Source organism: Sparus aurata, chromosome 4, assembly GCF_900880675.1.
Source record: "Sparus aurata chromosome 4, fSpaAur1.1, whole genome shotgun sequence".
NCBI lineage: Eukaryota > Metazoa > Chordata > Actinopteri > Spariformes > Sparidae > Sparus > Sparus aurata.
Window position 1 is genome coordinate 26,578,444 of NC_044190.1, and position 24,786 is coordinate 26,603,229.

Here is a 24,786-nt window from a genome sequence, read left to right on the forward strand (position 1 = left end):
TTGGTAAACATGACTTCATTGTTTTGTCCGGACATGTTTGGGTCCCACCGTCTTTGAGAGGAGAGTCATCTTTCTTTGAGTACAGTTGAGAATGTCGTTTCCTCAGTTTCACTTCTTCCACTTTATTCCCAAATTTCAGACGTGGTCGGATGTTCTCCATCAGGACATTGTGTCTTTCTTGTCTCCACAGTCTTCTGCCGACATAATACACCTGTAAGGATGTAAGTCAGGTGTGATCAGTCAGATTCAGAGGCTGAATCAACCCCTCAGGTGGAAATCAGACACGCTTCACTTTAAATATACGATATTAACGTAACCTGTGTGATCAGGTGCTACGAGTGAACAGCCTGCACAAGCTTTCTGTTTATTTCACCATCAGCGTTAAACTTTTACAACTTTCCCTGAATGAGCATGAGTTTCTATAATTTCCAGTGAACACAGACCGAACGGTGCTCATCTGCTGCGCTTCCGCATCAGAACTAACTTCCGGGGGAACGTTGTTTCCCGCCTTCAAAGTAAAAGCTCCACAGTGCCGACAAGTTTGTTTTAATGAGCCTCAGAAACATTTCGCACAGTAAAACATTTAAGGAAATGTTACAAAGGACAACATTTAACTACTCAGTCAACATTACCAATACAAAAAGCCATTACTTCATCACTACTATTAATGATCAAACAGAAATAAATAAGTAGTTTAGTAGTAATAGTTTAGTATAGTAATAATTGTAATATTGTCGCCATCTTCACTTCAAAATCAAAACAATTAAAACATGTATCATTTATTTACTCTTGAGCCCTTTGCAGTTGTGACAGTATTTCTTACTATTTTCTGATTATTATTTTTACTTACATGCTTTTACTGAAGTGCCTTTTTGAATGTCTATTAGTACTGCTGTTTCTCAAGAAAAAATCTGAATATTTCTTACACTGGGGTTTAAATGATTTGAGCTAAAAAAAAAAAAAAAATTCTAATGTCACCCAGGTAAATACGATCTTTGCAGTATCACTCTTCAGAGCACCCAGGATGTTGCTGCTCTGACCGCCAAGTGGCGAACTGTAGCTTTTTACCGCTCTACCAGAATTGACACAGCAGAAGAAGAACGCGTGCCTACTGATCGCAAGTCTCCTCGGAGTCCTTGAGTTTGTGTCTTGTCTTTTAACCTCCATGCTGACCTGCTTGTCTCCGTTTGGTGACTACAGACGCTTCAAATAAACCGTTTCCTCGGTAAGTTATTAATGTTGCTTGGAATGTTCTATATCCAGCAAAAATGCCTTTTTTATTCAGCTAAAGCGTTGGAAACAGTTAAGCTAGCAGACGCTTTGTGTATATCCGGTCTGGATGTTTCAGAGTAAGACATATACAAACGTAAATAATTCACAGTGAAAATAGTTTTTAGGTCAGGGTAAATGTCCTTGTTGTCATGGCAAAATGAGAACATTGTGGCAGTGTAGTGAGTCTGTTGAGTTACTGATCACTTGATTAAAGTATCTTCCCTAGTGCAGAACATGTATCATATAAATACACTCTGATAGAGATTGATACACACATAACTATACTACTGTTAATACATATCAGAATAGATGAGGTAAAAGACCATTGTTCAGATCCAGTTACCCTTGGATATTGGAATGTGTTAATTGGGAAATTTAAAAAAAGACGCCCCAGTTTCTCTGAGGGTGCAACACATGAGAATCTAATTTACATCTGGTGGCTAGTCAGAGATTTAGATTTTCTATTTTGGAAATGTTGAAGTTAATGTAGAAATACTATGTGGTGGCTCTAGATATGCTGCTTAAACAGAGGCATTTGGTCCAGCACAGCCAGCAACTCAGCAGTTAGCTTGAAACCATCCGTGCTTCAAGTTATGCCTAAAATTTTGCAAGGACATGTAACATTCAACAGAGCACAGCAGATGCAAAATGGACTTTAAAAAGATTATTTGATTATAATTCAGTGTCTAGATTAAGTTCCCTAAATAACACCAATGTACTCTTCTTTCAGGATCATCTCGTGTCTCAACATTGGGATTTTTATTTTTAAGGAAGTCATGTTTAGAAGAAGAATACCCTTCACGCAGATGGTCTTTGTCACACTGCTTGGATTCGGTGGTGGTATTTATATCTACAGACCTTACTTTGACCCGGTGCTCAAGAGTTCAGGACAGCAAAACCAGGATGTGCCAAAGAAACAGAGTGAAACAGACGGTTCGTCACAATAATTCGCCATTAAGGAAATACTTCAAAGACAGAAGCCAGAAGAACAACATAAAGGCTGCTGGACTGTCAGATGATGGAGGCTGAACTAAAGACAAGACCTGCATGGATAAAGTGATGCTCTTTGAGAGATTGCTGATATGCAAAAATAAAATATTTGATAATGTGACCTCCTGAATTATCAACTGTTTCAAAAAGATGTGTCAAAGTTTGCCAAAACATGCCATTTATATATTTCTGATTTATTTCCAAAGCTTAAGGAGGGAAGCCATTTGGCCTCAGACCTTCTCTGGATGCTTTATGTTAAATGTAATTTACTGAATGAATAGATAAATGTTACATACTGTCTTTGTGAATCAAAAAAGCATAATTGCTTTAGCTCTAAGTCTTAATATGTCATCAAACACAACACAAAGTGCTGTAAAGCTCTTCTAGTGGCCTCTAGAGACTGTGATATTCATTACACACTACCATATTTGTATGAGTGCCAAAAACTAGAAGTATTTCAGCAACAGGATCCTTTACCAGGGTCCCAATGCTTTTCCCCGCAGGAATTAACATGTGTACATAAAATTTGTTCTGTGGTCCATATAAGCCTGTACATAGTTCAAATAGTACCAATACATTAATATAAGAATACTCCATAAACAGTAAAAGTCCTTAAATCAAAATCCTACCTAAATAAAGTACATACAAGTATTTTGAAAATGTAAACAAAAGTCAATGATCTCATCTTCTCATGTATAGTTATAGAAACAGTTTATTGGCCTCCATTTGTTTGTGATTTAGATGAGATTGTAGAAGACATTACTTGATGGTGTGAGTTATATGATAATTTAATGGCTGCACTTTAAATAGCCTTCATTTCTCAAACATATTTTCCACAGGAAGATTTAATGTGTCAAGCTTGAGACAGGAGGCGGTCGTTTGTTTGTTGCAATATAATGTTAATAAGTAAGATTATTTCAACCGTTGGGTATTATTCAATACTGACATTGTATAGCCTACTGATATCCGTATAGAATGGTACTGAACCACTATAGATATGGGCTACTTTATACTTTATATTCTGCTTGGTTCCCTCAGGGATCAATAAAGTCTTATCATCAATAAAAATACATCATAATTTATTTGTTGATGTGATTGTAGCCTATTAATCTGAACTGCGTCTAACTGTGACAAAAAGATATTAAATAGGCACAATCAATGGTGCCATATATAAGAACTGGCCACCTGTTGAATTTGTTCTCAAAACAAATAGGGGGCAGCATATCACCAGAGCAACAACTAACTGCTGCTTACTTGAGCTGTCATTAGCTAGTTTTCTTAGTTTGCCTTGCAGTTAGCAATCCGGATAGTGAGCTCAGGGCAGCAGGAGATTGGTGTTAACACTGCTTGCACGGGAGCTTTTATGTTTTAGGACTCATTACTACACCACTATATTCCAACATATTCTGTTTTAGAATTTTAAGTTTTGATCGTTTTCAACCAAAAGTATCTAACTCTAAATACCAAACTATCAACTAAAGTGCAATTACCTCAGTACTTGAGTAAATGTATTCGGTTACTTTCCATCACTGACATTTAGCCTACTTAGTTAACAATTTGTCCTATAAGTGAGGTGAGATAAAGAATACAATATGCCCTTATTAAGTGTACTTGAGTATATGTGTAACGCAGGCTGAAGTAGAAATACTGAAGTAACGTTACAGTAACTTGAGCAGCCCGTGGTCGTCATGGTGCTGTAACGGCCGGTGTTTCCCCTCAGTTAAGCTAGCTGTGAGGAGGATGTAACGGCAGTTAGCTCCGTGGGGAGGAGCTGTTTCTCGACAGCGCGGCTCGTCACCACGGAGAGTTGAGCTGCTGCTCAGTGTCTATGAAGCGGCTCTCATGTCAGCAGCTAATGGCCCAGAGGCGACGGAGAAAGTAAAGTCTTCGTTTATTCCCCTTTCGGAACAGTCTTCAGTCGTCACTTTTAATTAACCACTGTTTAACACCACGACACAGTCAGAACCCAGCAGCAACGCCCCGGGGCTGGTAAGTAACATTACTTACAATGTGCTTCCAGGAAATGTCAGGCGAACAAACCCGTCTGTAGCATCTGTCAGGAGTGAGCGAGAGTTTTAAAAGTTTCGTTTTACCTTAAATTCACTCATTTATCTGCGTTGGTAAGTGATTCACTGCCCAATAATCTGCTGGTCAAATTCACCCTCGTTGTCGTTACATTTGTACACCTGCCTCTTCTCAGAATTGTTAGCTTTTTCCACACTTGTTCAAAAATTCTTAGAAACTAACATCGTTGTTAATGCAAGGGGAAAAAACGGGTTTCTCCAAGCAGGACTCCAAGTTATTCACACTTACAACAAAGTTTAGGCATGTTTGGACCCATATTCGGGCTGCAATATGTCTGACAAAGGAAGCTGTGAGGTTGGCATCAACGTCGTCCTTCTTGCCAGAATATATATCAAGTGAAAAGTGATTATTTCTTGCTCAGAGGCCTCCTGTCCATCCGTGACGGTGACAGCCACATGAGGACCAGCTGACGGTCACTGAGATCTTCTGTTTGTTACAGTTAAAAGATTGGAGCGTTTGTTTGTGTCTCAGCAGAATGAGGATCGAGTTTTGTGTCCTCACAATGAGTGCTGCTGCTGTAGATAAATCCTCACAAGGTATTTTAATGACTAGATCGTCACCAGCTTTGGTAGCCAGGAGTTTGAAATATGCATGGGGATTTTATTCTGAGTTGCACCATCATGTAGTGTGTCATTTTTCCTGCTGCACCCTTTCAGGTTTATGGTATGTGCATATCCGGATTTTCCCAAGGAGCTGCCGGCCCCTGTGTTGGACAGCTGCCCAGGGTGGGTCTTCCACTTCTCCCTGACAAATGATTAAAGCCACTTTTTGTTTGCTGGTCTGCATGGGTGGTAGCACTTGCCTGGCAAACACAAGCAGAGTTAGTCCACTTCTGCTTTATTTAAACCTTATCTAAATAGGAAAGACTTGTGGGGTTTAAACACGTCTTTTAAGAGGGTGCCAGCAAAATATGCTGGAATGGCAACAAGTTACAGATGGGCAACACAAGAGAGATGACTAAAATATCCCACAAAATCATGAACAGAATTTCTAATACAAATAATCTAAAAGATCTTATGAACCTAAGTAACACCTTAAACCCTCTTAAGAGCTGTCAAAATTGTGGTGTGATCATGTGACACTGTAAAAAAAACCTTTGCATGCTCATGTTTTCAGACATTTTGAAGTAACCAAGAACAAAGACACACTGTTGAGACTTATTGATTCCCATTTTCTGCACAGGGTATTGGTTATTAGTTTGTGGTAATTTTAGGCTAATTAAGCACATTTGTTTCAGTAAAATATACTATGTAACTATACGGAAGGCTAGATAATTACAAACTGCATTCGATCTTAGGGCCCCTCTACAAGTGTTACATACAGTAGTACCAAACAAGTGAACAATTAATGAAATTATCAGAGACCTGGAGGTTTCTGGGGCCCCTGGGGCAGTCGACTGCTTTGACTAGTTGGTAATAACTACTAAGATTATGATCTGATTCATGGATTGGTTGTCAGCAGTGATACCAAGTGGATCTCGTGCTGGTCAGATGTGAGCGATCCACACCAACAATATTTCTAAGATCTACTGGGTTAGATGGTGTTCGACTGTCACCATGTAACAGTAAAAAGACTGTTTAGTTATTAGAATTATATTACAAAAGAGAATAAAGAGGGATTTTAATAAATTTCTGTTTCTAATTTGTGTTTTTGAAGCTTATATACTCAGTACACAGTGCATCTCTTTCTATTTAAGAATAATAAACACAGCTCCTCTACGCCATCTTAAAGTTATTACTTAGAGTATATAATTTGAGAGAGAGAGACATTTGCTGTTACCAGACTAAATAGTTTTTGCTGATGTTAATGACACCAATAAATTGTGTTAAGATAGGTGTCACAATTAATTTCAGATTGAGTTTTAACTGCTGCTTGTGTGGCTCATTCCACTGAAGGAAGGAAGGAAGGAAGGACTGTATTATGTGACACCTCAGTCTTGTAGTACAACAAGGCCTCGTTTTTTGTCTATTAAAAGGTTGTGGGAAAGATGAGACTAATGTTACTTCTTTCAAAACCAAATTAGTTTAACTTGCACAGTTTCTAAGGCATAAAGCTATTCAAAGAAAGTTGATATATTTGGGAGACCACTCAACCCTGGACAGTGATTCACAGTGAAGAAGTCTCAAAAGGATTTCTTCTTGCCAACTTTGAATGCTTTCTTAATGCCAGCTCTTTTCCACCTCCTTTCATGTGAAACCAGCGTCAATATGTTTCATTTGGAGAGCTCTACATCCAGTACAGGATGCCAGGGGGAGAGTTTGTTGATCCAGACAGGTTGATTTAAGGCAGTCTTAGGGATACAGCGTGTTGTTTATCATTTTATTTACCTCACTCTTTGTTTTTATATCTAACACAACAGAAGATCATACCCTGCCATCAGAGCTCACTTCCTTTTTACAGCTGAGATAGGTTTGAGAAATGTGACCTGGCAATCGCCTTGACATTTTATATAATTTGCAAATATATTATGCACGAATGTTTGCTATTATGTATGTTATGTTTGAGATTATGCTATTTCAGTTGGGGCTTAATAAGAAGTTGTCTGAATAGATTAGCCTGATAATAGTCTGCAGAAACTTGCTGACACAATCTTTAGCTCCAGCAGTGTGGTTTTGTTTTACTGTGTCACTTCTGTGACCTGTTTTCAGTCAAAACCTATGGTAATAAAATGACTCAAGATTTACTGTCAGAGTTTTCAATAATAATGTTGGTAACTCTAGTAGAAAAGTGTTTAATCAGTTGAGACAAAGTTAGACGAGGGCTGCCATCGCGGTCAAAATATCATGGCATTCTTCACTTCCAATGATTTCTACAGCTCTAATGTTTCTGTGATGGAATGAGTGGAACCCATACTACTTTGAAAACATTCATGAAGTTGGCTTCAAATCTGAATTTATAATGGGTCATCTTTTCATATCGAAAGAGGTGAGGGAATGGCTAAATAAGGGTTAAATTAAGGTTTTGGAATTCTTCATAAGTCCTGATTTGAACCCCATCAGGAACGTGGAGACTGAGCTGTAGAAACAAGTTTGTGCCAGGAAGCCAACAAATATAGTTGAACTTCAGCAATTCTGTCAAGAGGAGTGGTTAAAAATTCAGCTAGAGGCCTGCCAGAATTGTGTGGATGGCTATCAAAATCACCTAACTGAGGTAAAAGTGGCCAAGGGACATTTAACCAGATATTAGAATTACTGTATGTGTATTTTTGAGCCAGCAGATTTGGTCACATTTTCAGAAAATCCATAATAAATTCTGATTTGAAGCAGATTCATGAATTTTTGTGACAAAGTAGTATGTATTCTGATCATTCCATCACAGAATAATGAGAGCTATAAAAAATCATAGGAAGTGAAGACTGCCGCAACATACATTTTCTTTCCAAGTGTATGTAAACTTTTGACTACAACTGTATATCACTGCTTTAGTGTACCTTCTTTTGTTTTTGTCACAGGAAAAGTTTACTTATAGCTATAACATTAACAGTGTTTCAGTTCAGTTCCAGTTATCATCTAGTTACTGTTCATGTGAGCCAACATGCACAATAACAGGACCGTCATCTAAATGTGCTGCAGCCACAATTAATCGTATTCATTTCGTCTGAGCTTTTGCTGCTATGACATGTCAAAATGCCTGCTGTGAATAAGGTCGACCAGGGACGTACAGTTGCCACATTCCCTGGTACACCTTACCAAAACTAATGCAATCTACAAAACAGGAGATGTTGATTCATGTTTATAGGCATTTCTGAGGTCTGAATGTGGTAAACAAAAGCTTAGAAATGTGGTTTAGAATAATGCAAAACAAGTCAGCTGGACCACATACTACATCCCCCAAAATGAACAGAAAGTTGACACAACAGCTCTTTCAGCAACAGTTTCAACAACTGAAATTTAGCTGCTGGCATGTTGTAATAGACTACATATATTTTAGCTAGATGTGACTAATAAATTAGTTAGTAGAGGGCCTTTTGAATAAAAGATAGTTGAAATGTAGCAGGAAGGTATTCATTTTAAGCTAATAAGTTTTTACAGTTTCTGTGATGACTTTGGTGCTTTAAAAGTCTATTAATAGTGAATATGCAGCTCACTAATGGCATCATTCATTAATAACGGTGAGGTAGCTTTCTTGAAAACAGATAGAGATCAATAGAGGTCTAAATCATATGTTCAAGAACCAGCAGTAAAGAGTAATATAACTGAAGGAATTGAAAAACGTAATCATCACAAAGTTTTATAAGTTATTTAATAGTTGATGGCAAGTGATCCAACCTGAGCTTATCTTATCAGCCCTGATGGAAAGGCCTATGGCTTTTAAAACTTCTAAGTAAGACCTTATTTATAACTTCCAACCACCTGCGTCAAAACAGGCCCCCGAGCAAGAATGTGGACATCATAGTTCAAGGACTCGGATGTCTTTGCTCACCGTTTATGGCCACATCAGTGCTCGAAACAAACCATTTCCATCACTGTGCATTTATCATGGATCCTGATTTTGCACAAGACCTTAAGCTGCTTATAGCTGCAGATGAAAGGCTCACTGGGGGTTACAGAAGAGGAATGTAAGACTTGTCTGAATACTTTTCTACACACAGGTCATATGATACATCTGCGCGTAGTTTTAAATGTTTTGACTGGAATTGGTCGACCATGTCGAGCGAAAATGTTGTGTGCTTCTAATTTTCATTGTTTATGTGTCATATAATATGTGCCTGCACACTTGCTTATTTTCTAATAGTCAACAACTTCCAATGTATTGAAAAAAACTACAACTTCTACTTTTCAAAGTGACAGTGAGTAGATAGAAACTTGATTGTGGTCTGTTTTGGTGTTTGTCTGTGGCTGTAGAAAGACAGGAATTTATAAGGCTTCCTGTCACTGTGTCAGCATGACGAAACCGCTCTTTTGTTACACACATTCACCCACAGTGCCATGTACTGTACAAATGTGCATCTGCAGGCCGTCTTGCATAATATTGGAAAAGTGAAGACAAAATGGATTGCTACATACATAGTATGGAGGTGGACCAGAGCCTGTTTCTCTTGTTATTTATGAAATATGTGGGAAAATGTTGAAAGTGAATGATGTTATGCCAACTGCATGCATAATTGATAGCTGGCAAGTTCAACCTCTGTGCTGTCATTGGCGCATTACCACTGGTCCTTCAGATTATCGAAAAATAACTGATTACACATTAATTGTGAGCTTTCCCTGTGCTGTATTTGTTGACTTAAGTACCAGTGTAATGGACCACTTTATCTACCATTGTGTTGAGATCTTCAATAAATCATGAAGGTCGGCATCTGTTGTAGGATATGATGTTCTTCTGTTTATTTAATGGCAAAGACAGATATGTTTTAGCTTTTGTTTGTATGGTTGTTCTCAGTTGACCTGCATCAGAGTGAGGGTAGAATCACGTGAAGATGATGGCCACCGCATTTAAATGTTAATTGCATAGTCTTAAATCATCCAGTTGGACTGGAAATGCGACGAGTCTACACCCAGTCTATAGAGGAACTCTGTACCAAACTCCTATTGTGTATATCACTGTTGTGTAAGATCTTTTGCTTAAATGATCTTTAGGAACTTGAGAGACAGATTTTCCACACCCATAGTCCCAGATACAGTGTTTTCATCTGTGTTGGCTGATTTAACCCTCTGTCTGTGTGAGCATGTACTGTACAAATTTGACTTGGTTTACTCTCTCTCCCTTCATATGGAATTCATATGAAATAATCAGAAAAATTAATTCCAAACTGGAATCATTTCTGTGAAGTCAGTTTGGAAAACATTAAACAAAATTTTAGCACACGACAAGCCAAATTTTATGTCACCCAGGGAAAAACTGTTTCATTGATGATTAGAAACATTTTGTGAATTCTCATATTGCATATATGTTTTGTAATTTGAAATATGGCTTTAAATTGTAGCTGTTATTTGCTGTCCACATAGAGTGACCTAGATTAGTTTAAAAAGTCGGGGACAATCCCATTGCAATATAAAAATTCAAACTTCAAGGGGCTATCGACATGTTTTAAATGTTCTGAGCAATAACAGACAACACATCTTCTCTGTAGGGTCTATGTTGTTTCCACATTATGACTTAAAATTTCAAGAACACACCGAAGTCTCCAACTTTAAAACCTTAAACAACTGGCAACAAATGTGCACTTTCCACTTTTAAAAAGGCTCTGACATTTTTCTTAAAAAAACTGGCTACTGCACATTTTATCAAATGTTACACAAACAGGATTAAATAGTGCATTTGTCTGGGACTATTTTCAGTGGTGGCGCATGAATACAGATTTGGCGTGCCAGTATGTACAGCAGCAGCAGTGCATGGACACTGTCTTGCTACCTGCTTGCCCTGTGTGGCTGTGTGGCTCATTGATGGATTTTTCAAAAAGTTTTTGGACACAATGGCACAGACGAAAAGTTAAATCAGGTGTTTGCTATGCTGGAAACACTTGTTTTTTTAGGAAAAAAAAGTTGTTGCATTTACTTTTTGATGGTCAGGGATATCCCTTTAAATATCCAGAGCTTCGTGCAAGTAAATTGTTCTCTTGTGTTTGCATGAGATGTAGACAGCTTTCAGTGTGTGATTTGCGTGTCATCATAGACATGATCCTGTCATTGTTTTACATTTGGGCGACAGAACAAACAGATACCAGTGCATTTTGAGATTAATTTATTTGCCAAACAGTATGATTGTAGGTTAAGTGACTTGTTTTGTTTGTCTGTTTCAGAACTTAAGCACTCACCATGTCTGATGGGGAATATGATTACCTCATCAAATTCCTAGCCCTTGGTGATTCTGGTGTGGGAAAAACCAGCTTCCTCTACCAATACACAGATGGCAAGTTCAACTCCAAGTTCATCACTACAGTTGGAATAGACTTCAGAGAAAAAAGAGTGGTAAGTCCGACCAGTTTTGAGTAAAGTGTAACTCAAGTTGGCTTTAGAACTGTTGGGGATTTCCTCCGTTCAGTTAAAGAATGGGTTTTACATTCTTCACTTAGGATGTAAGATTTCCTTGTGTTGGTGTGCGCTACAAGCATTTACGGCTACCTAATTAGGGGCTTAAATGCATTCCTTGACCATTAAGTAACGGGGTTGTAACAAAAGCCGACTGATGAATGTTGCAACAGAAGTTATGACTAATGTTGGTGAATGGCAGGCAGCACCCTCCTTAAGAATAAACACTTCATGCCATTGGCAAACAGCTGAGCAGTATTCATATTTACTTAATAGTCACGCTTTAATGCTGCTGACCTCCAGCTCCGAGAATAAAACAGTTTTATCATAACTAAAATAGACACTAAAACTTATTTTGCCCTACTTATTTTTTTATTAGAAGCTTTTCCTTCGCTTCTTTTTTTTTTTTTTTTTAAGTATATTTTTTTGGCCTTTGGATTTATTGATAGTACAGCTGAAGACATGACAGGAAACAGGTTGAAAGAGAAGGGGAGGACCCGCAGCAAAGGGCCCCAGACTGGGACCCGAACCCAGGGCCGCTGCAGCGAGGACAAAGCCTCTGCACATGGGACGCCCACCCTACCAACTGAGCTAAACAGTGCCCCACTTTTCCATCACTTCTGATGAAAAAAATGAAGATACAGCAAGTGAACACACTTGTAATGTATTGTATGGAAAAATCTAAATGTTTTGACATGATTGACATGAAAATTTAAATATGACAATTAAACAACATGATTAAAGCACTATAAGAAATTACAGGGAGTCCTCAAACAACTCAGAGCTTTACTGCCTGTCTTTTATTGTTAACATCTGTGAAATGTTAAAATTCAACAACAGACTGTCTGTCAGATGGGTAACCCTGCTTAATGAAATGACTGAAGTTATATCAAATGTATAACGGGATGAATATCTGCCCAGTGGACATACAGCTGTGAGCAAAAGTAGCATTGTAATACTCTTAAAGTTTGGTAATCATCCAGTATCAGTGTGTTTCATGCACAAACATAACCAGTTTGGAGAAGCAGACAGGAGTACTGGCTGGTGAGGGAAGCTAGCGGTGTGCTGCTGTAGACGGGGTCAGCGGACATCTACTGTATGTTATACACTGACTATGGATATATACAATCTCACATAGACAAAAAATCCAAGAGTAAAGACATAATGCTAATTTTAAGCTTGAATAGGCTTAAGCATCTACCTTAACTGGCTAATGAAAATTAATGCAGTGTTAGAAAGAATTAAGACAAGAATTGGATAACATCTGAATGTATGGAATGTGCCTTGAAATAAAATGTACTTCTTGGCACGTATCCGTTTTTTTCTAGACTGTCTCAATAACAATTTCTGCAAGCAGCCGTCATCCAGTTTACAATGAAACAGCAGATAATTGCTGCTAATCTTTTATAGTAAATTCAAATCAGTAAAAGTGTATGGATTAAAATGTTTCGTTTTAAACACTGTTAAACAGCTTGTTCTTAAATCTTTTAAAGGTCTGTGATGCAAGAGTTTGTATTGGATGTACTTTTGGTGGAATAAAAGAGGCAGAATACAATATGCACATTGGTTTTGAGTTTGTGACCTTGCCTTCAATTGCTGTCCTCACAAACAGCTCAACAAAAATGGATGTTGCCTAGGATGCCTTTACATTCTTGATTTCTGTCTTTAAAGTAAAGGAGAATGTGCAGCTGCACTAAACCACACTCTGAGTTTTTCTCCTTTGATCCAGCACTAACAAAAAGCCGTGTTCCTCTAACAGAACCCATCCAGATTGGAATTTGATTTTTTTGTCTTATCTTTTCGGTTTCACAGTTGTCGATATCATGTTTAACATCTGTCGCATCCATTTATTTTAACCTCACTTGTCTCTGTTTCACTCAGATGTACAAATCAACGGGTCCAGATGGAACTACAGGTCGAACCCAGAAGATCCACATGCAGCTGTGGGACACTGCAGGACAGGAGAGGTACATGAAGTTCCTAAGACTGTCTCAACCTGGTCTTGTCTTCAGTTATTTTTTAGTATGTCTCTTCCTCTACTAATTTGTTTGTCATGTGCTTTACTTCCTGAACGGTATCAGGTTTCGGAGTTTAACGACTGCATTCTTCAGAGACGCAATGGGTTTCCTCCTCCTGTTCGACCTTACAAATGAACAAAGCTTCCTCAACGTCAGAAACTGGATGAGTATGTCCTCTAATGTGTCTCACTAAATGTACATGTTTAGTTATTAAATTGATGTTTTTTTAAAAAAATGACACCTGAGTCGGTATAACTATGAAAATATTTAAGTGCATGGGACATTTTACAGAGTCTAATCCCTTTTTGACTGCTGAAATACTTTCAGTAAATGATAACTGAAAAACTCTTCCTGTCTGGCTCATGTAAGCTGCTGTTAAAACCAACAATACTATGTGATTAAATATGTAATCTTCCAGTTATGAATAAGTCTGTCTCTGTTCATTTTATTCTGGCCTGAGCTACTGCTACTTTTAGGTGAATATAACACATTAATGATGATTGGAAATCCGAGGATATTACAGATTAAAACAGGACTGAAAACTAAATCGCTGAATGCACCTCTCAGGTCAGTTACAGGTTCACGCATACTGTGAAAGTCCAGATGTCATCCTTTGCGGCAACAAATGTGACCTGACAGATCAGAGAGCAGTGTCTGAAGATGAGGCCCGTGAGCTGGCAGAGAAGTATGGGTATGTCTCAGTTTTGATCCATCTGTACATGAACCTCTCCCTCAAGTGTTTGCCAAGAAGGCAGTGGCTGTATTGTTTGCCCAAGTCTTTGCAGGAGAATGTCACACTAAATTGGTCTCCTGGAAAGGCAAATATTTGTGCATACGTTTAAAATATCCTGCTGGACACACCTTTACTAAAAAAACAGATGTTGTAGTGGAAATCAATAAAGTGTTAAATGTTTTAGAAGCCTTTAAGAGAGAAATAGACCACATTTTTATGGTCTTTTTGAGGGAACTTCGAAACCTTAAATGTCTTTTTTTCCCCTCTAAACCAAGTTCAGTTTCTGTTGGATTGTGACTTGTAACACCTGTCGGTGGTCCTGTGTTGATAAACAACATTTTGCCCCCCATGCAGAATTCCGTACTTTGAGACAAGTGCTGCAAACGGACAGAACGTCAGCCAGGCAGTGGACGTCCTGCTGGATCTCATCATGAAGAGGATGGAACGATGTGTTGACAAGTCCTGGATCCCTGATGGGACCGTCCGAGTTAATGGAGCCGCCAACCCAGACCTCTCAGAGAGTTCTGACAAGAGCAAATGTGCATGTTAGAATGATGAGGAGCCATTGTGGTCAAACATCTGTGTCCATCATAGTGTTGAAAAAATAGGAAGACATCCAAGTTGGGAGTACATATATAAATATTTACACATACATTGTGTTTTATGTTGGGTAAAGCTTGACATCATTTGTCTGTTACCCCACAAACCAGTGCATTACTGATACTTTCATTGAGATGCTATATTAATTGTCAGAGTTAAGTGCCTCTCAAATACGGGCATTTCATTTCAATTAATATGATTCATTTTTTGAACAATTAATTCATATTGGAGTGGGGGATATTTATTTGTTATAACGTATGGCTGAAATGTTCAACTTCAGTCATCAGCTGGATATGATGATCATGTTATCAGGTATGAACTTTGTGCTCCAAGTCGAAGCAGTCTGAGCTGCTCTGTCAGATGTGCCATAATTACACTGTTCATAGTCTTTACTTGCTGTAAGGTTAGCGTAGATTCACACTGCAATTAACTCAAAAATGCCACTTTTATTTCTCTTTCTGCTGTCAGATAAATATTGACTGCAGTCAAGTTTTGTTGATAGAGAGAAGTTTCCGATGGATGTATTTATAGAGAACTTTAGGTAACCAGTTATGTCCTACCGATGCTCTGCCATCAGGTTGCAATCTCACCGGAGCCACAGCCTTGAAAAATGTTGCCAATCTGATGTTAGATGGACTATTAACACTCATTTATTTTATTGTCTAGATCAATAGTTGTTCTTGTGCCTCCAAGCGAGAATTATGGACTGCAGTTTGACTGAGTCATCTATACTTTAGAATGTACGCTAACACGTTCTGCAAATAGTTACAATTATTGATGCTCAGTTGTTTTTAATGAGAGGAAAAAATGCGTTTTTGAAAAAGCTTAATTGAAAACTGAGCAAAACTCAGGAACCCAGGTAGAGTATCCTGCTGTATAGAAACCCCCACAATAAATAAAGAAATAGAAATATCATATTTTGACTGTTTGGACAAAATGTGTTGCTACATTTAGATTTACCTTTTTAAACTAAAAAGTTTGTTTGGGGACATCTAGTAATGTTTAATTCAGTGCTTCGGTTTAAAATGACTCTTAGGAACTACTTATAGATGTTTAAAACAACTAGGCAAATTGTTTTTGCCTCCACCATGAAGATGAAGTTTCATGACTGTCCTCTGCAGCTCCAATAGTCAGACTTTATGAATATTAAGTAACTTCACCCATAGTATCATTATTATTATTGTTATTGTTATTATCATCATTCACTTGTAATGTATTGTATGAAATTATATTTCATTAGGACAAAGACTAAATACTTGCACCTTGTGCTGTGGCCCGAAGATTATTATGAATCAAAATATGTTCCAACAGTGTTTTAATGTTATGGTGGTGGGCCGGCAATCTCCATGGCAATTATCAAAAATTAATACACTTAATAAAACATTGGACTTCAGGGAAAAAGAGCAACGGTGCTATTTCACAAAACAATATGTTATCATTTTACTGAATGTGGCTACTGTTTAGGGTGTCATCTTCTATATATATATACTTACAAAAATAGTATGTGCACCCTGTAAAACGCTCTAATGGTTTGTCCCAACTGTTAAGTGTTACACACGAATCCACATTATTTGTATCACACTGTTTTTCTATTAAGGGTTGAATGTGTTTTAGTTAAGACACTGAATATATTTTTCCACTCAGTTTCAATCCACAGTTTTGAAAATCAATTACTGAAATTGAATTTGATTTTATTAGTAAGACTAAATTGAAATGTGTTATGTTTTATAATTGTGCCATACAGTTTCATATGCAAAATATGTAAATTATGTCCAAAAATAAACATTTTTATTTATGTATTACTTATGCAGTATCTCATTTCATGTAAGTGCCATTGATACCAGGTCCTGTTCTACGGCATCATTAATCCGTGATGTGTGTTAATAATGAAATAAACTGCATTTTCTTTTCTTTTTTTCTGGAAAAAAACTAATGACACCAAAACTGCACCAAAACAATACAAAATACAAAATCATATCAATACCTTCGGATACCGACACATATGCACACACTATCACAGCCTTTATCAAGCAGGCCCTACAACCTAAACACATAAAACAAAACAAAGAAAAAAATAGCACGTATACATATAAAAGGCTTGATCTATACACAGTGATTTCATTATTATATAGAAAAAAATTTACTAACTCAGGATAGAAAAAGAAAGATAGAGAACAAAAGTGAATATATAGCACAACATGTTAGTCATCTCATAATTTAAGATGTGTTCAACCCCATTAACATTTTTGTAGTACCACAGTCCACATTTGAAAGCCATTATTCTTTCTCTGATTTATGCACCAAACCCACAAAGGCAAGATTTTTTTTATTTAAATGTTTTTACAAATTATTTTGATTTACAGCAGATTGTCCTGGATTTGTCAACAATATACCGGGAGACTTTGAGCTACCAATTCAATTAATTGATATGATTGAACTATAAGACTATTAATGTCATGCAAATACAGTCCCTAAACTAATCTCTTTTAATGTTGTTTACTTTTTGAATCGCTCATGATTTAATTTTAGTATCATCAGTGGTGGAAAAGAAATCCAGTTTTTCCAAGAGCTGATTTATTACAGTTTCACCTGAGAATGAGAAAACATCTCGGCTGCAACTGCTTTAAATCCACACAGGGGGGCAGCACCTCCTCATCACAGCTCCGATCGCAGCGTTGATTATCCAGCGAAGAAGAAGCAGCACCAGGAAGAGTGCCCAGGAAGGTATCTGACACTTTCCTTTGTTTTGGCAATTTTTTAATTAAATGCAAAGATTTGTTTTACCTGGACACCAGTTTTACTGAAAGGTCGGGGCTTAAAAGCAGAACCCTGACGATGTTTCTGCATATAACTCACCAGTTACATTTTTATTAAGTTAAAGTTTGCTGTGGTATGTTAGCTATCTAGCTATCTTACGTCAGGCTCTTCGTTCAATTGATTGCTTTTTTAACACACAAAACTGACGCACGATAAAAGAACTTAGTGTAGAAAGCAGACAAGACTTTAAGCTCAAATTGTTGAGTTACTGTTTTATTTGTCATATTACCAGTTCGGTGCTAATGAAAGCCGGCTAGCTTAACTAGTTAAAGTAAGCTGGCATGAGAGCAGATTGCCTCTTTTTATTTTTAGCTAGCGTAAAATGTATTTTCTTTATACTCTATTAAATCGTCTCATTACGTCTAATGTTGTTTGGTTGGATGTGTTAACAGGAGGACGAGTTTTGCCGTAATTGAGTTGCCATGGCAATTCTTAATTTATCTCCATTGCAATAGACGACCTGGCTGTCAATACATGGACGAACAGAATAACTAACTAATGTATCTCAGTTTATTATAAGTGATGATTTTCGTAATTGTTACAAGCACATTCACACAATAACTGTAAGCCTCCTTGTTGACCAATCTGGGGAGGATAACTGGTTTGTGTGTATTTCTCTGGTGAAGTTTGTTCATTTTAGATCAATAAGCAGAATTACACCCAAAAGATATGTCACCTGCTTAAGTGAAATTTGATGTCTAATTTGGTGTTTGTGTGTGTCTCAGTGTTTATTCTTGCAGAATGCCTTTCCAGTTCTGTCCTCAGTGTGGGATAAAGTTGCAGCCTGAATTCAGATTCTGTCCGTCATGCGGAGAGAAGCTTCCCGGTCCTGGTCCTGATGAACCTATAACCGTGAGCTCGACAGCTTCTTTAAGTCGCACTCCACTCAAGAGTGGTGAAGCTGCACTATCAGTAGTTAACACAAGCCTTGTTGCTTCAAGCACAAGTGTGGAGCCCACTGAGAGTAAAGGTAAATATCTTGGCCAATATTTTTTCATGAGTAACTTGGTGTTATCTAACAAATTCTCTCTTTTCGCAGCTTTTGCTTGCACTACATCAATTCCACTCACACCTCGTCCTGCACTCCGAAAGACCCGTAACTCCCTACGACTGGACAAGGATGTTAAATTCAACCTTGCCACTGCACCTGTGGTGCTCTCCACTAAACCTGTCAGAGATGACAGGACTGAAGGTAATTAAGATATGTTGTGAGGATATGAGCACAGAGATTTGCTTTATCAGTGTGGCACAGGTGTAAATAAAATAATTTGACAGCTGATGCCTTCCTTTGGAACAGAACAGTTTCTGATTTGTTTCAACAGACCATGGTGTTGGATTGGCTAGAACTCCTACAAAGCAGCACACAGTCACTTTTAAACCCGACGCAGCAGTAGAGCCAACTATAGAGTCTTCCTCTTCTCCTGTTGCAAAATCCCCTCGACCTGGTGAGCTCAAACAGAAGATATTCCACATGAAACATTTAATGTTTCTCCTCTTTTCTGTCATAATGTTTTCTCTCATTAATCTTGATTGTGCCTAAATTCATATGCAGTCAGGGGAAAGGCAAAACTCTCCAGCCCTGCTAAGAAGCAGGAAGAAGACGGAAAGAAGCTGACTGATAAAACAAGTAAGAAAGCAGAAGAATCGGCAGTAGATGGATGTCCTGTGGCCATAACTTCCCCTGTTTCCTCACCAATCTCCAGGTCACCATTTAGAGGTGAGTGAAAATGCTACTACCACACAACATGAATTGGTACTGGTATTTTATCAAGGTTGAGTTAATTAATAAAGTCAGTTCCACTACAGGCTGACAGAAATAAGGGGAAGCAGCCTCCTCTCAACATAGAAAAATCACAGGACACCATCTACAGTAACAGTTTTTGAAGTGGATACCTTCATTTCCGAGAGGAATGACAACAAGGGGGTTTCAGTTCTCAGGCGGTGGGCGATTTACAAAACAGAAGTCAGGTCAACTGGAGACATGTGGTTAATCTTGCCATGGTACACTGTGTGCGTACAAGTAGCATAAATTGACTAGGTGTTAATGGGACCCCTAAATTTAAATGGTGGTACTTGTGGGATTTTATGTAGAAAAAACTTCAACCTGGTGTCTGAGTGATCTGGGACATATCTCCTTTTAAAATAGCATTCATCTTCCTCTCTTGTGTTTTCTGTCACTTACTGTGACACATTTATATTTTTAGTCAGCCTGTTCACACGTCAGGGTACTTTTTTCTTGTTTGTGTATAACGTTGCTTTTTCTGATGTCCCACAACACACAACAGAATTGGTTGGTCATGTTTTGTCTGCATTTTCAGCTACAGCGAAAAGCAAAGCCAAGAAGGCAAAGCATGTTCCGGCTGTGGAGCCGCTTCAGGAAGGCGAGGAGGTGACGGACACAGCGGGCAAGAACTGGAAGCTGCTGAAACTGCTCAGTCAGAGTACGACGGAGCTCCTCTACGAAGGTGAAGCTGCATACAGGACATATTTACTGGAAAGTAAAATAAATGTACAATTAGACAGATAGGATATTAGTGATAATAATCCCTCAGCCATCACATTAACTGAAATATCTTAGAACAGATACCAGAAGCCCTGAGATTAAAACATGACACTTTACAATAAACCACAAAAAAGGAAATGTACATTTAATTGTAGAAAAGAGCATATAATGATATAATTGTTTTGATTTTCAGTGGTCCAAACAGTTTCACGATCCAATTCCAAAGAATCAAATCACATCCTCAAACTGGTAAGTGCTGCCTCAAGACTCATAGTAAACATTTAAGAAACGTTGCTGAAAAACTGCTGAATTGTTATTACAACAATCCTCTGAGGTGCTTCTTTTGTATTCATCGTCAAATTGATCGTTTTCAAATGTTCTCAGTTTCCTGTAACCAGTGCTCCCTCAGCTCTTCTATTTCCCTGAGTAGGATCAATAAAGTTTATTTATCTTTCTTCCTCTCAGGGAGCTAAAGATGGAAGAATCTTTAATGAGCAGAACTTCCTGCAGAGAGCTGCTAAACCTGCAACTGGTGAGGGTTCAGTGTGTTTCCTCAAAGCAGCTCTTTTAGTTCAAGAAAACAAGTATAATGTTGCTGATTAAAGAGATTTTCTGTCCCTTGTAGAAGGCACACTGTAGTTAAACAGAAGTTGCAGCAATATTTATCACAGTTTATATGTACAAGTTGTTCAGTGTTTATTTTTGGCTGTAGAGGTCAGATGAACAGGTGACCAACAGAAATTAGAAACGGAACCACGAACATTAACAGTGTGAAATAAAGAGTAAGGAAGGTTCTGACAGTTTGTCATGTGATCTAGTTACACAATATCACAAGAGCAGAGTTGCGCAAGAGGAGTCCCATCATGCCGTCTTTTGAGCTGCAGTTCTGATTGGTCTTTGGGGTAACGAACAAATGTGGTGTCACACATGATAATCCTCCCACTGTCTCTCTCTAGTGGACAAGTGGATCAAACAAAACAAGATGGATTTTCTCGGGATTCCTTCCTGTGTTGGTTTCGGTCCTCATGCAGATTCCTACAGGTGTGTATTAAGTGTATCTGTCAATATTTACACACATATGAATAAAATATATTTTACTTTAACTTGACATTCGGCCTTTAAAACATTTATTTTATAGGTTTCTGATTTTCCCAGACATGGGTCAGTCTCTGCAGTCTGTCATGGAGGAAGAAGATGAGCTTCTGTCTGAAACAGTCGTCCTGCAGCTCGCCTGTAGGATAGTGAGTGTAAATTAGGTCTACAACTACCGACTATATTCATCTGAGTAATGTGTCAATTATTGTTTTGATAAGTTTTTGGCCTATAAAATGTATTTTGTACTAAACCAAAAAATATTTACTTCACTGTCATAGAAGAGAAAAGAGAAAATAGTCACATTCAAGAAGCTGGAATTTTGACCTTTTTTTGTTTGTTTGTTTTTGTTTTTTTGGTCAAAGTGATTAACTGATTATCAGAATCATTGGCGATTAATTAAATTGTTCTTAATTTTAGTTGCCAGAAAATACAAGATCCAGAATTTCTGAAGAACTATAATCCCCCCTAACTTAATAAACAGGAACCTGTCTGTCCTTTTGCAGTTGGATGTTCTGCAGTACATCCATTCAAACGAGTACGTTCACGCTGACATTAATGCAGAAAACATTTACATCAAACCAGGACAGAAATCACAGGTGAGAAACTTCCTGTAGTACAAACTGCAATCTGTCAGTGACAATTTAAATGTGTTCTACGCTGACAAGTCTTTGCTCTGTTTGTGTGTGTGTGTGTGTGTGCGTGTGTGAGTGTGTTTGTTTAGGTATATCTGGTAGGATACTGCCATGCTTTCAGGTACTGTCCAGGTGGACAACATGTTGAGTACCGTGAAGCCAGCAGGACGCCGCATGAGGGCACCATCGAGTTCATCAGCCTGGACGCACACGAGGGAGCAGGTGAGTCACTCCTGTGCTTCACTGATTTCTTGTTACAGTTACCGTCAGGGAATCATTTCACTCCACCAGAGCTGTCACACACAGGCTTCACAGTATAAGACACATTCGATTTTTCTTGTGCTACTGATAGTGAGGGTTTAAAAGGCTCTTTTAGCATTTGAGTTGTTTAACTATATAAACCAAAAACAAGGTGATGTGCACATCCGGGAACAGTTCTTTGATGTTCATGTATCAGGGTAAATCTTGGAGGGAAAACAGATGTTGGTATGTTTTGTGTTTTCTCCTTTCAGCCCCGTCTCGACGCAGTGACCTGCAGTCTCTTGGTTACTGCATGCTGCGCTGGCACACAGGGCCACTGCCGTGGACGGCTGTCACTCAGCCGGACCAGGTAGCCACACAGAAACAGAGGTGAGAGAGTATTATCAACAAATTAGTTGTTCAAGATGAGGATAATGCAAATTACTCAGAAGAGTTCTGATTGTAGGTACATTGAGGATGTTCCAGCGCTGTTGAGCCACTGCTTTGGAAAGAAGAGAGTCTCCAGTGAGTAAAATGTTTCTTACATACATTTGTTTGCCATTAAAATAAAAGAAGTGTTTGATTATGCATCCTTTGCCGATATATTTCTCTCCTTCTGTGTCTGTGTGTGTGCAATGGTGTAGGTGCATTTCAAACATACCTGACCACAGTGATGACTCTGCAGTACGCTGAGCAGCCGGACTACTCTGCGCTGAAGGACGGACTCAGTCAGACTTTACAGCAGCTGGGGGGGTCACCGGAGCTGCCGCTCAGTTTTTAGGTGAGGACAGAAACAAATATGAAGACATGCACCTGTGTATGTCTGGTCAACAACATAATCTGGTTTCACATCACAGGGTCCAAAAACTTAGTCTGCAGAACATTTTATATATTTAATTTACTTTTTTACTTCATCCACTCTTAATAAGATTTTCAGTGACACAGTGACACATTATACATTCTTGTATGAACTGCCCTGAATTGATTTAATTTCCAGAGACACTTAATTGATCTGTTTGGGTTGGTTTACTTAGTTTGTTACACAGTTTGGGCTTTCAAACCTGTACTAAGTTTCTGTCGTTTGTTGTTTATTGTTGGATTACTGAAGGGTACTTTTTATTTTTTTGTTGAAGTCTGGAGTCTTTTTTTTTTTTGGAAAATATAATTTGAACTTGCCTTACCCTCACCTCCAAAAAGCCACCAGAACAAAAAGTAAAAAAAAAAAAACATCGTTTTATAGAACGTAAAAATGTTTTTGACAGTCAGGACATACAACCAGTGTTCTGTTGATCTTTTCAAATCCAGATACTAGAGAGACGATTTGAATCGTGACCTTAAAATTAAACGTCAAATTTAATCGCTAATTCAGAGAATCATGACACCCTGGTATAGTAAGACATAATTGTGACCCTACATTTTACATTTATAGCTGCGTCCTCTGCAGCTCCACTTTCCTGTTAAATACTTTTAAGGGTACCAAAGGGTTGCCAAACTGTTTTCCGTACACAAATATTCAGTCAACATTGTAAAATGAACTGCAATATTCTCATCATATGATAGTTATTATTGTTTGAGGTGATAATTCAGCTTAGTGCTGAAAACACTGTGACGCTTACATTTGTTCACTATGATCTCTGATTCAGTCCTGATTGGAAAACAGTTGAAACATCAGAACAATCATCATCAGTTTAACACACGCATCGATAGCAGCAATGTGTGTATAATAATATAAAACATAGTAACACGTCATTATCAGTTCATCCTCCACAATCCACCATATAAACGTTTTTTATGTTTTGTTTCTTTTTCTGTAATGTAGCTAAAAAGGACTGTAGCTCAACGTGTTGTTAAATGATAAATTAATGTAACCTTGTTATTAGGAAACTGGGCATAAGGTTTCCCAAATAGCATTATGTAAATTGCTCTATTGTTAATACAATAATACCTCTTGAAATTACATAATTAAACATATTATCACTAATTGAAACCTTCAACATGTCCCTCTTATCTCCAGAAATGACACCTTCTCAAATAGAAATATGGAACCTAAACATCAAACTGTTATATTAAAAGTTAAACACTTCTGTCATATTATTCAAATATGTCTTCTTTGTTATATTTTCAGAGAAGTGGAGCAAAAAGAAGACAACCACAAAATGGGCTGTTTGTGTTTTTTTAATTATGCTGTTTTATCTGTGATGTTTTAATGCACTGAGAGTGTTGTAGAGTTCAGTCTGTGTAGATGACACTCAGGATTATTAGGTTTCCATTAGGATCATTTGACTCATTTATGATATTGTTGTGTTTTCTCAGAGGAGTTGCACTGTTGGGTTTACATGTCAATGCTAATGACCATAGGAGTCAAGTTTGAGTTTTGAAGAACAGATTTGTGATATTGATGCTTTGTCACATAAATGTGTCATAGTGTTCTTCTAAGCTTTACTGGTATTTTGACTGATCGCTTGTTTTTCTGTTAGATTATGTGTTTTTAATGAATTCACCAGGGTTGTTTTTCCCGGTTTTACCTCTTTGACATAAACTGTTAAATGTCTTTAAAACAAGCCAGCATACAGTTGAATTAACACAAATTCTCAACGTTCATTTAAGTATCTGCACACATCATTTGTTTGCCTAAATAAAACCGCAGCATTTCTTACAAGTGCCTTAATGTCCTGAAATTCATAGAGCACCAGAAAACACATAATTTATTAATGTTCACAAGTAAACCTCTCCATTTAAATGTGTGTTTTAAATAAATAATTCTTCAGGAAATGTTGTTTTTGCTCTCTTGTTATGTCTACTGTCCTACATACTGATAAATTCAACACAA

At 37.8% G+C, this 24,786-nt stretch overlaps 4 protein-coding genes across 11 annotated transcripts in view; 3 read left to right on the forward strand and 1 right to left on the reverse strand.

Annotated features, from left to right (window-relative positions):
* The window catches only part of pigb (phosphatidylinositol glycan anchor biosynthesis, class B), an 8,282-nt gene extending 4,240 nt beyond the window's left edge, over window positions 1-4,042 (reverse strand). The window contains exons 1-2 of one of the 6 annotated variants that reach the window (XM_030413961.1): window positions 3,925-4,042; window positions 49-211 (exon numbers count right to left, since the gene is read on the reverse strand). In XM_030413961.1, coding sequence (XP_030269821.1) covers window positions 49-160 — 112 coding nt within the window. In that variant the 5' untranslated portion in view covers window positions 161-211; window positions 3,925-4,042. Of the gene's footprint in view, window positions 1-48; window positions 495-850; window positions 866-3,752; window positions 3,868-3,924 lie in introns of those variants that run through there. The other 5 variants (XM_030413960.1, XM_030413962.1, XM_030413959.1 and 2 more) reach the window with 5 other exon arrangements.
* On the forward strand, window positions 2,003-3,344 carry pigbos1 (PIGB opposite strand 1). The gene has a single exon (XM_030413966.1). It carries the CDS (start codon window positions 2,049-2,051, stop codon window positions 2,217-2,219), a length of 171 nt encoding a protein of 56 aa, XP_030269826.1. The 5' UTR covers window positions 2,003-2,048; the 3' UTR covers window positions 2,220-3,344.
* Window positions 4,023-16,471, forward strand: rab27a (RAB27A, member RAS oncogene family). The gene is made up of 6 exons (XM_030413964.1): window positions 4,023-4,251; window positions 11,090-11,258; window positions 13,200-13,285; window positions 13,400-13,503; window positions 13,904-14,027; window positions 14,424-16,471. Exons 2-6 carry the CDS (start codon window positions 11,106-11,108, stop codon window positions 14,617-14,619), a joined length of 663 nt encoding a protein of 220 aa, XP_030269824.1. The 5' UTR covers window positions 4,023-4,251; window positions 11,090-11,105; the 3' UTR covers window positions 14,620-16,471.
* Window positions 16,472-17,296: 825 nt separating this feature from the next.
* On the forward strand, window positions 17,297-24,728 carry vrk3 (VRK serine/threonine kinase 3). 3 transcript variants are annotated; one of them, XM_030414281.1, is made up of 16 exons: window positions 17,297-17,393; window positions 18,212-18,456; window positions 18,526-18,678; window positions 18,809-18,931; window positions 19,039-19,203; window positions 19,805-19,951; window positions 20,183-20,238; window positions 20,455-20,521; window positions 20,946-21,030; window positions 21,128-21,230; window positions 21,588-21,680; window positions 21,806-21,938; window positions 22,229-22,346; window positions 22,423-22,481; window positions 22,601-22,737; window positions 24,082-24,728. In XM_030414281.1, exons 2-15 carry the CDS (start codon window positions 18,228-18,230, stop codon window positions 22,735-22,737), a joined length of 1,668 nt encoding a protein of 555 aa, XP_030270141.1. In that variant the 5' UTR covers window positions 17,297-17,393; window positions 18,212-18,227; the 3' UTR covers window positions 24,082-24,728. The 3 variants fall into 3 exon arrangements, with proteins under 3 accessions (XP_030270141.1, XP_030270142.1, XP_030270143.1); XM_030414282.1 differs by lacking the exon at window positions 17,297-17,393 and adding an exon at window positions 17,417-17,476; XM_030414283.1 differs by lacking the exon at window positions 17,297-17,393 and adding an exon at window positions 17,536-17,559.
* Window positions 24,729-24,786: the final 58 nt, after the last annotated feature.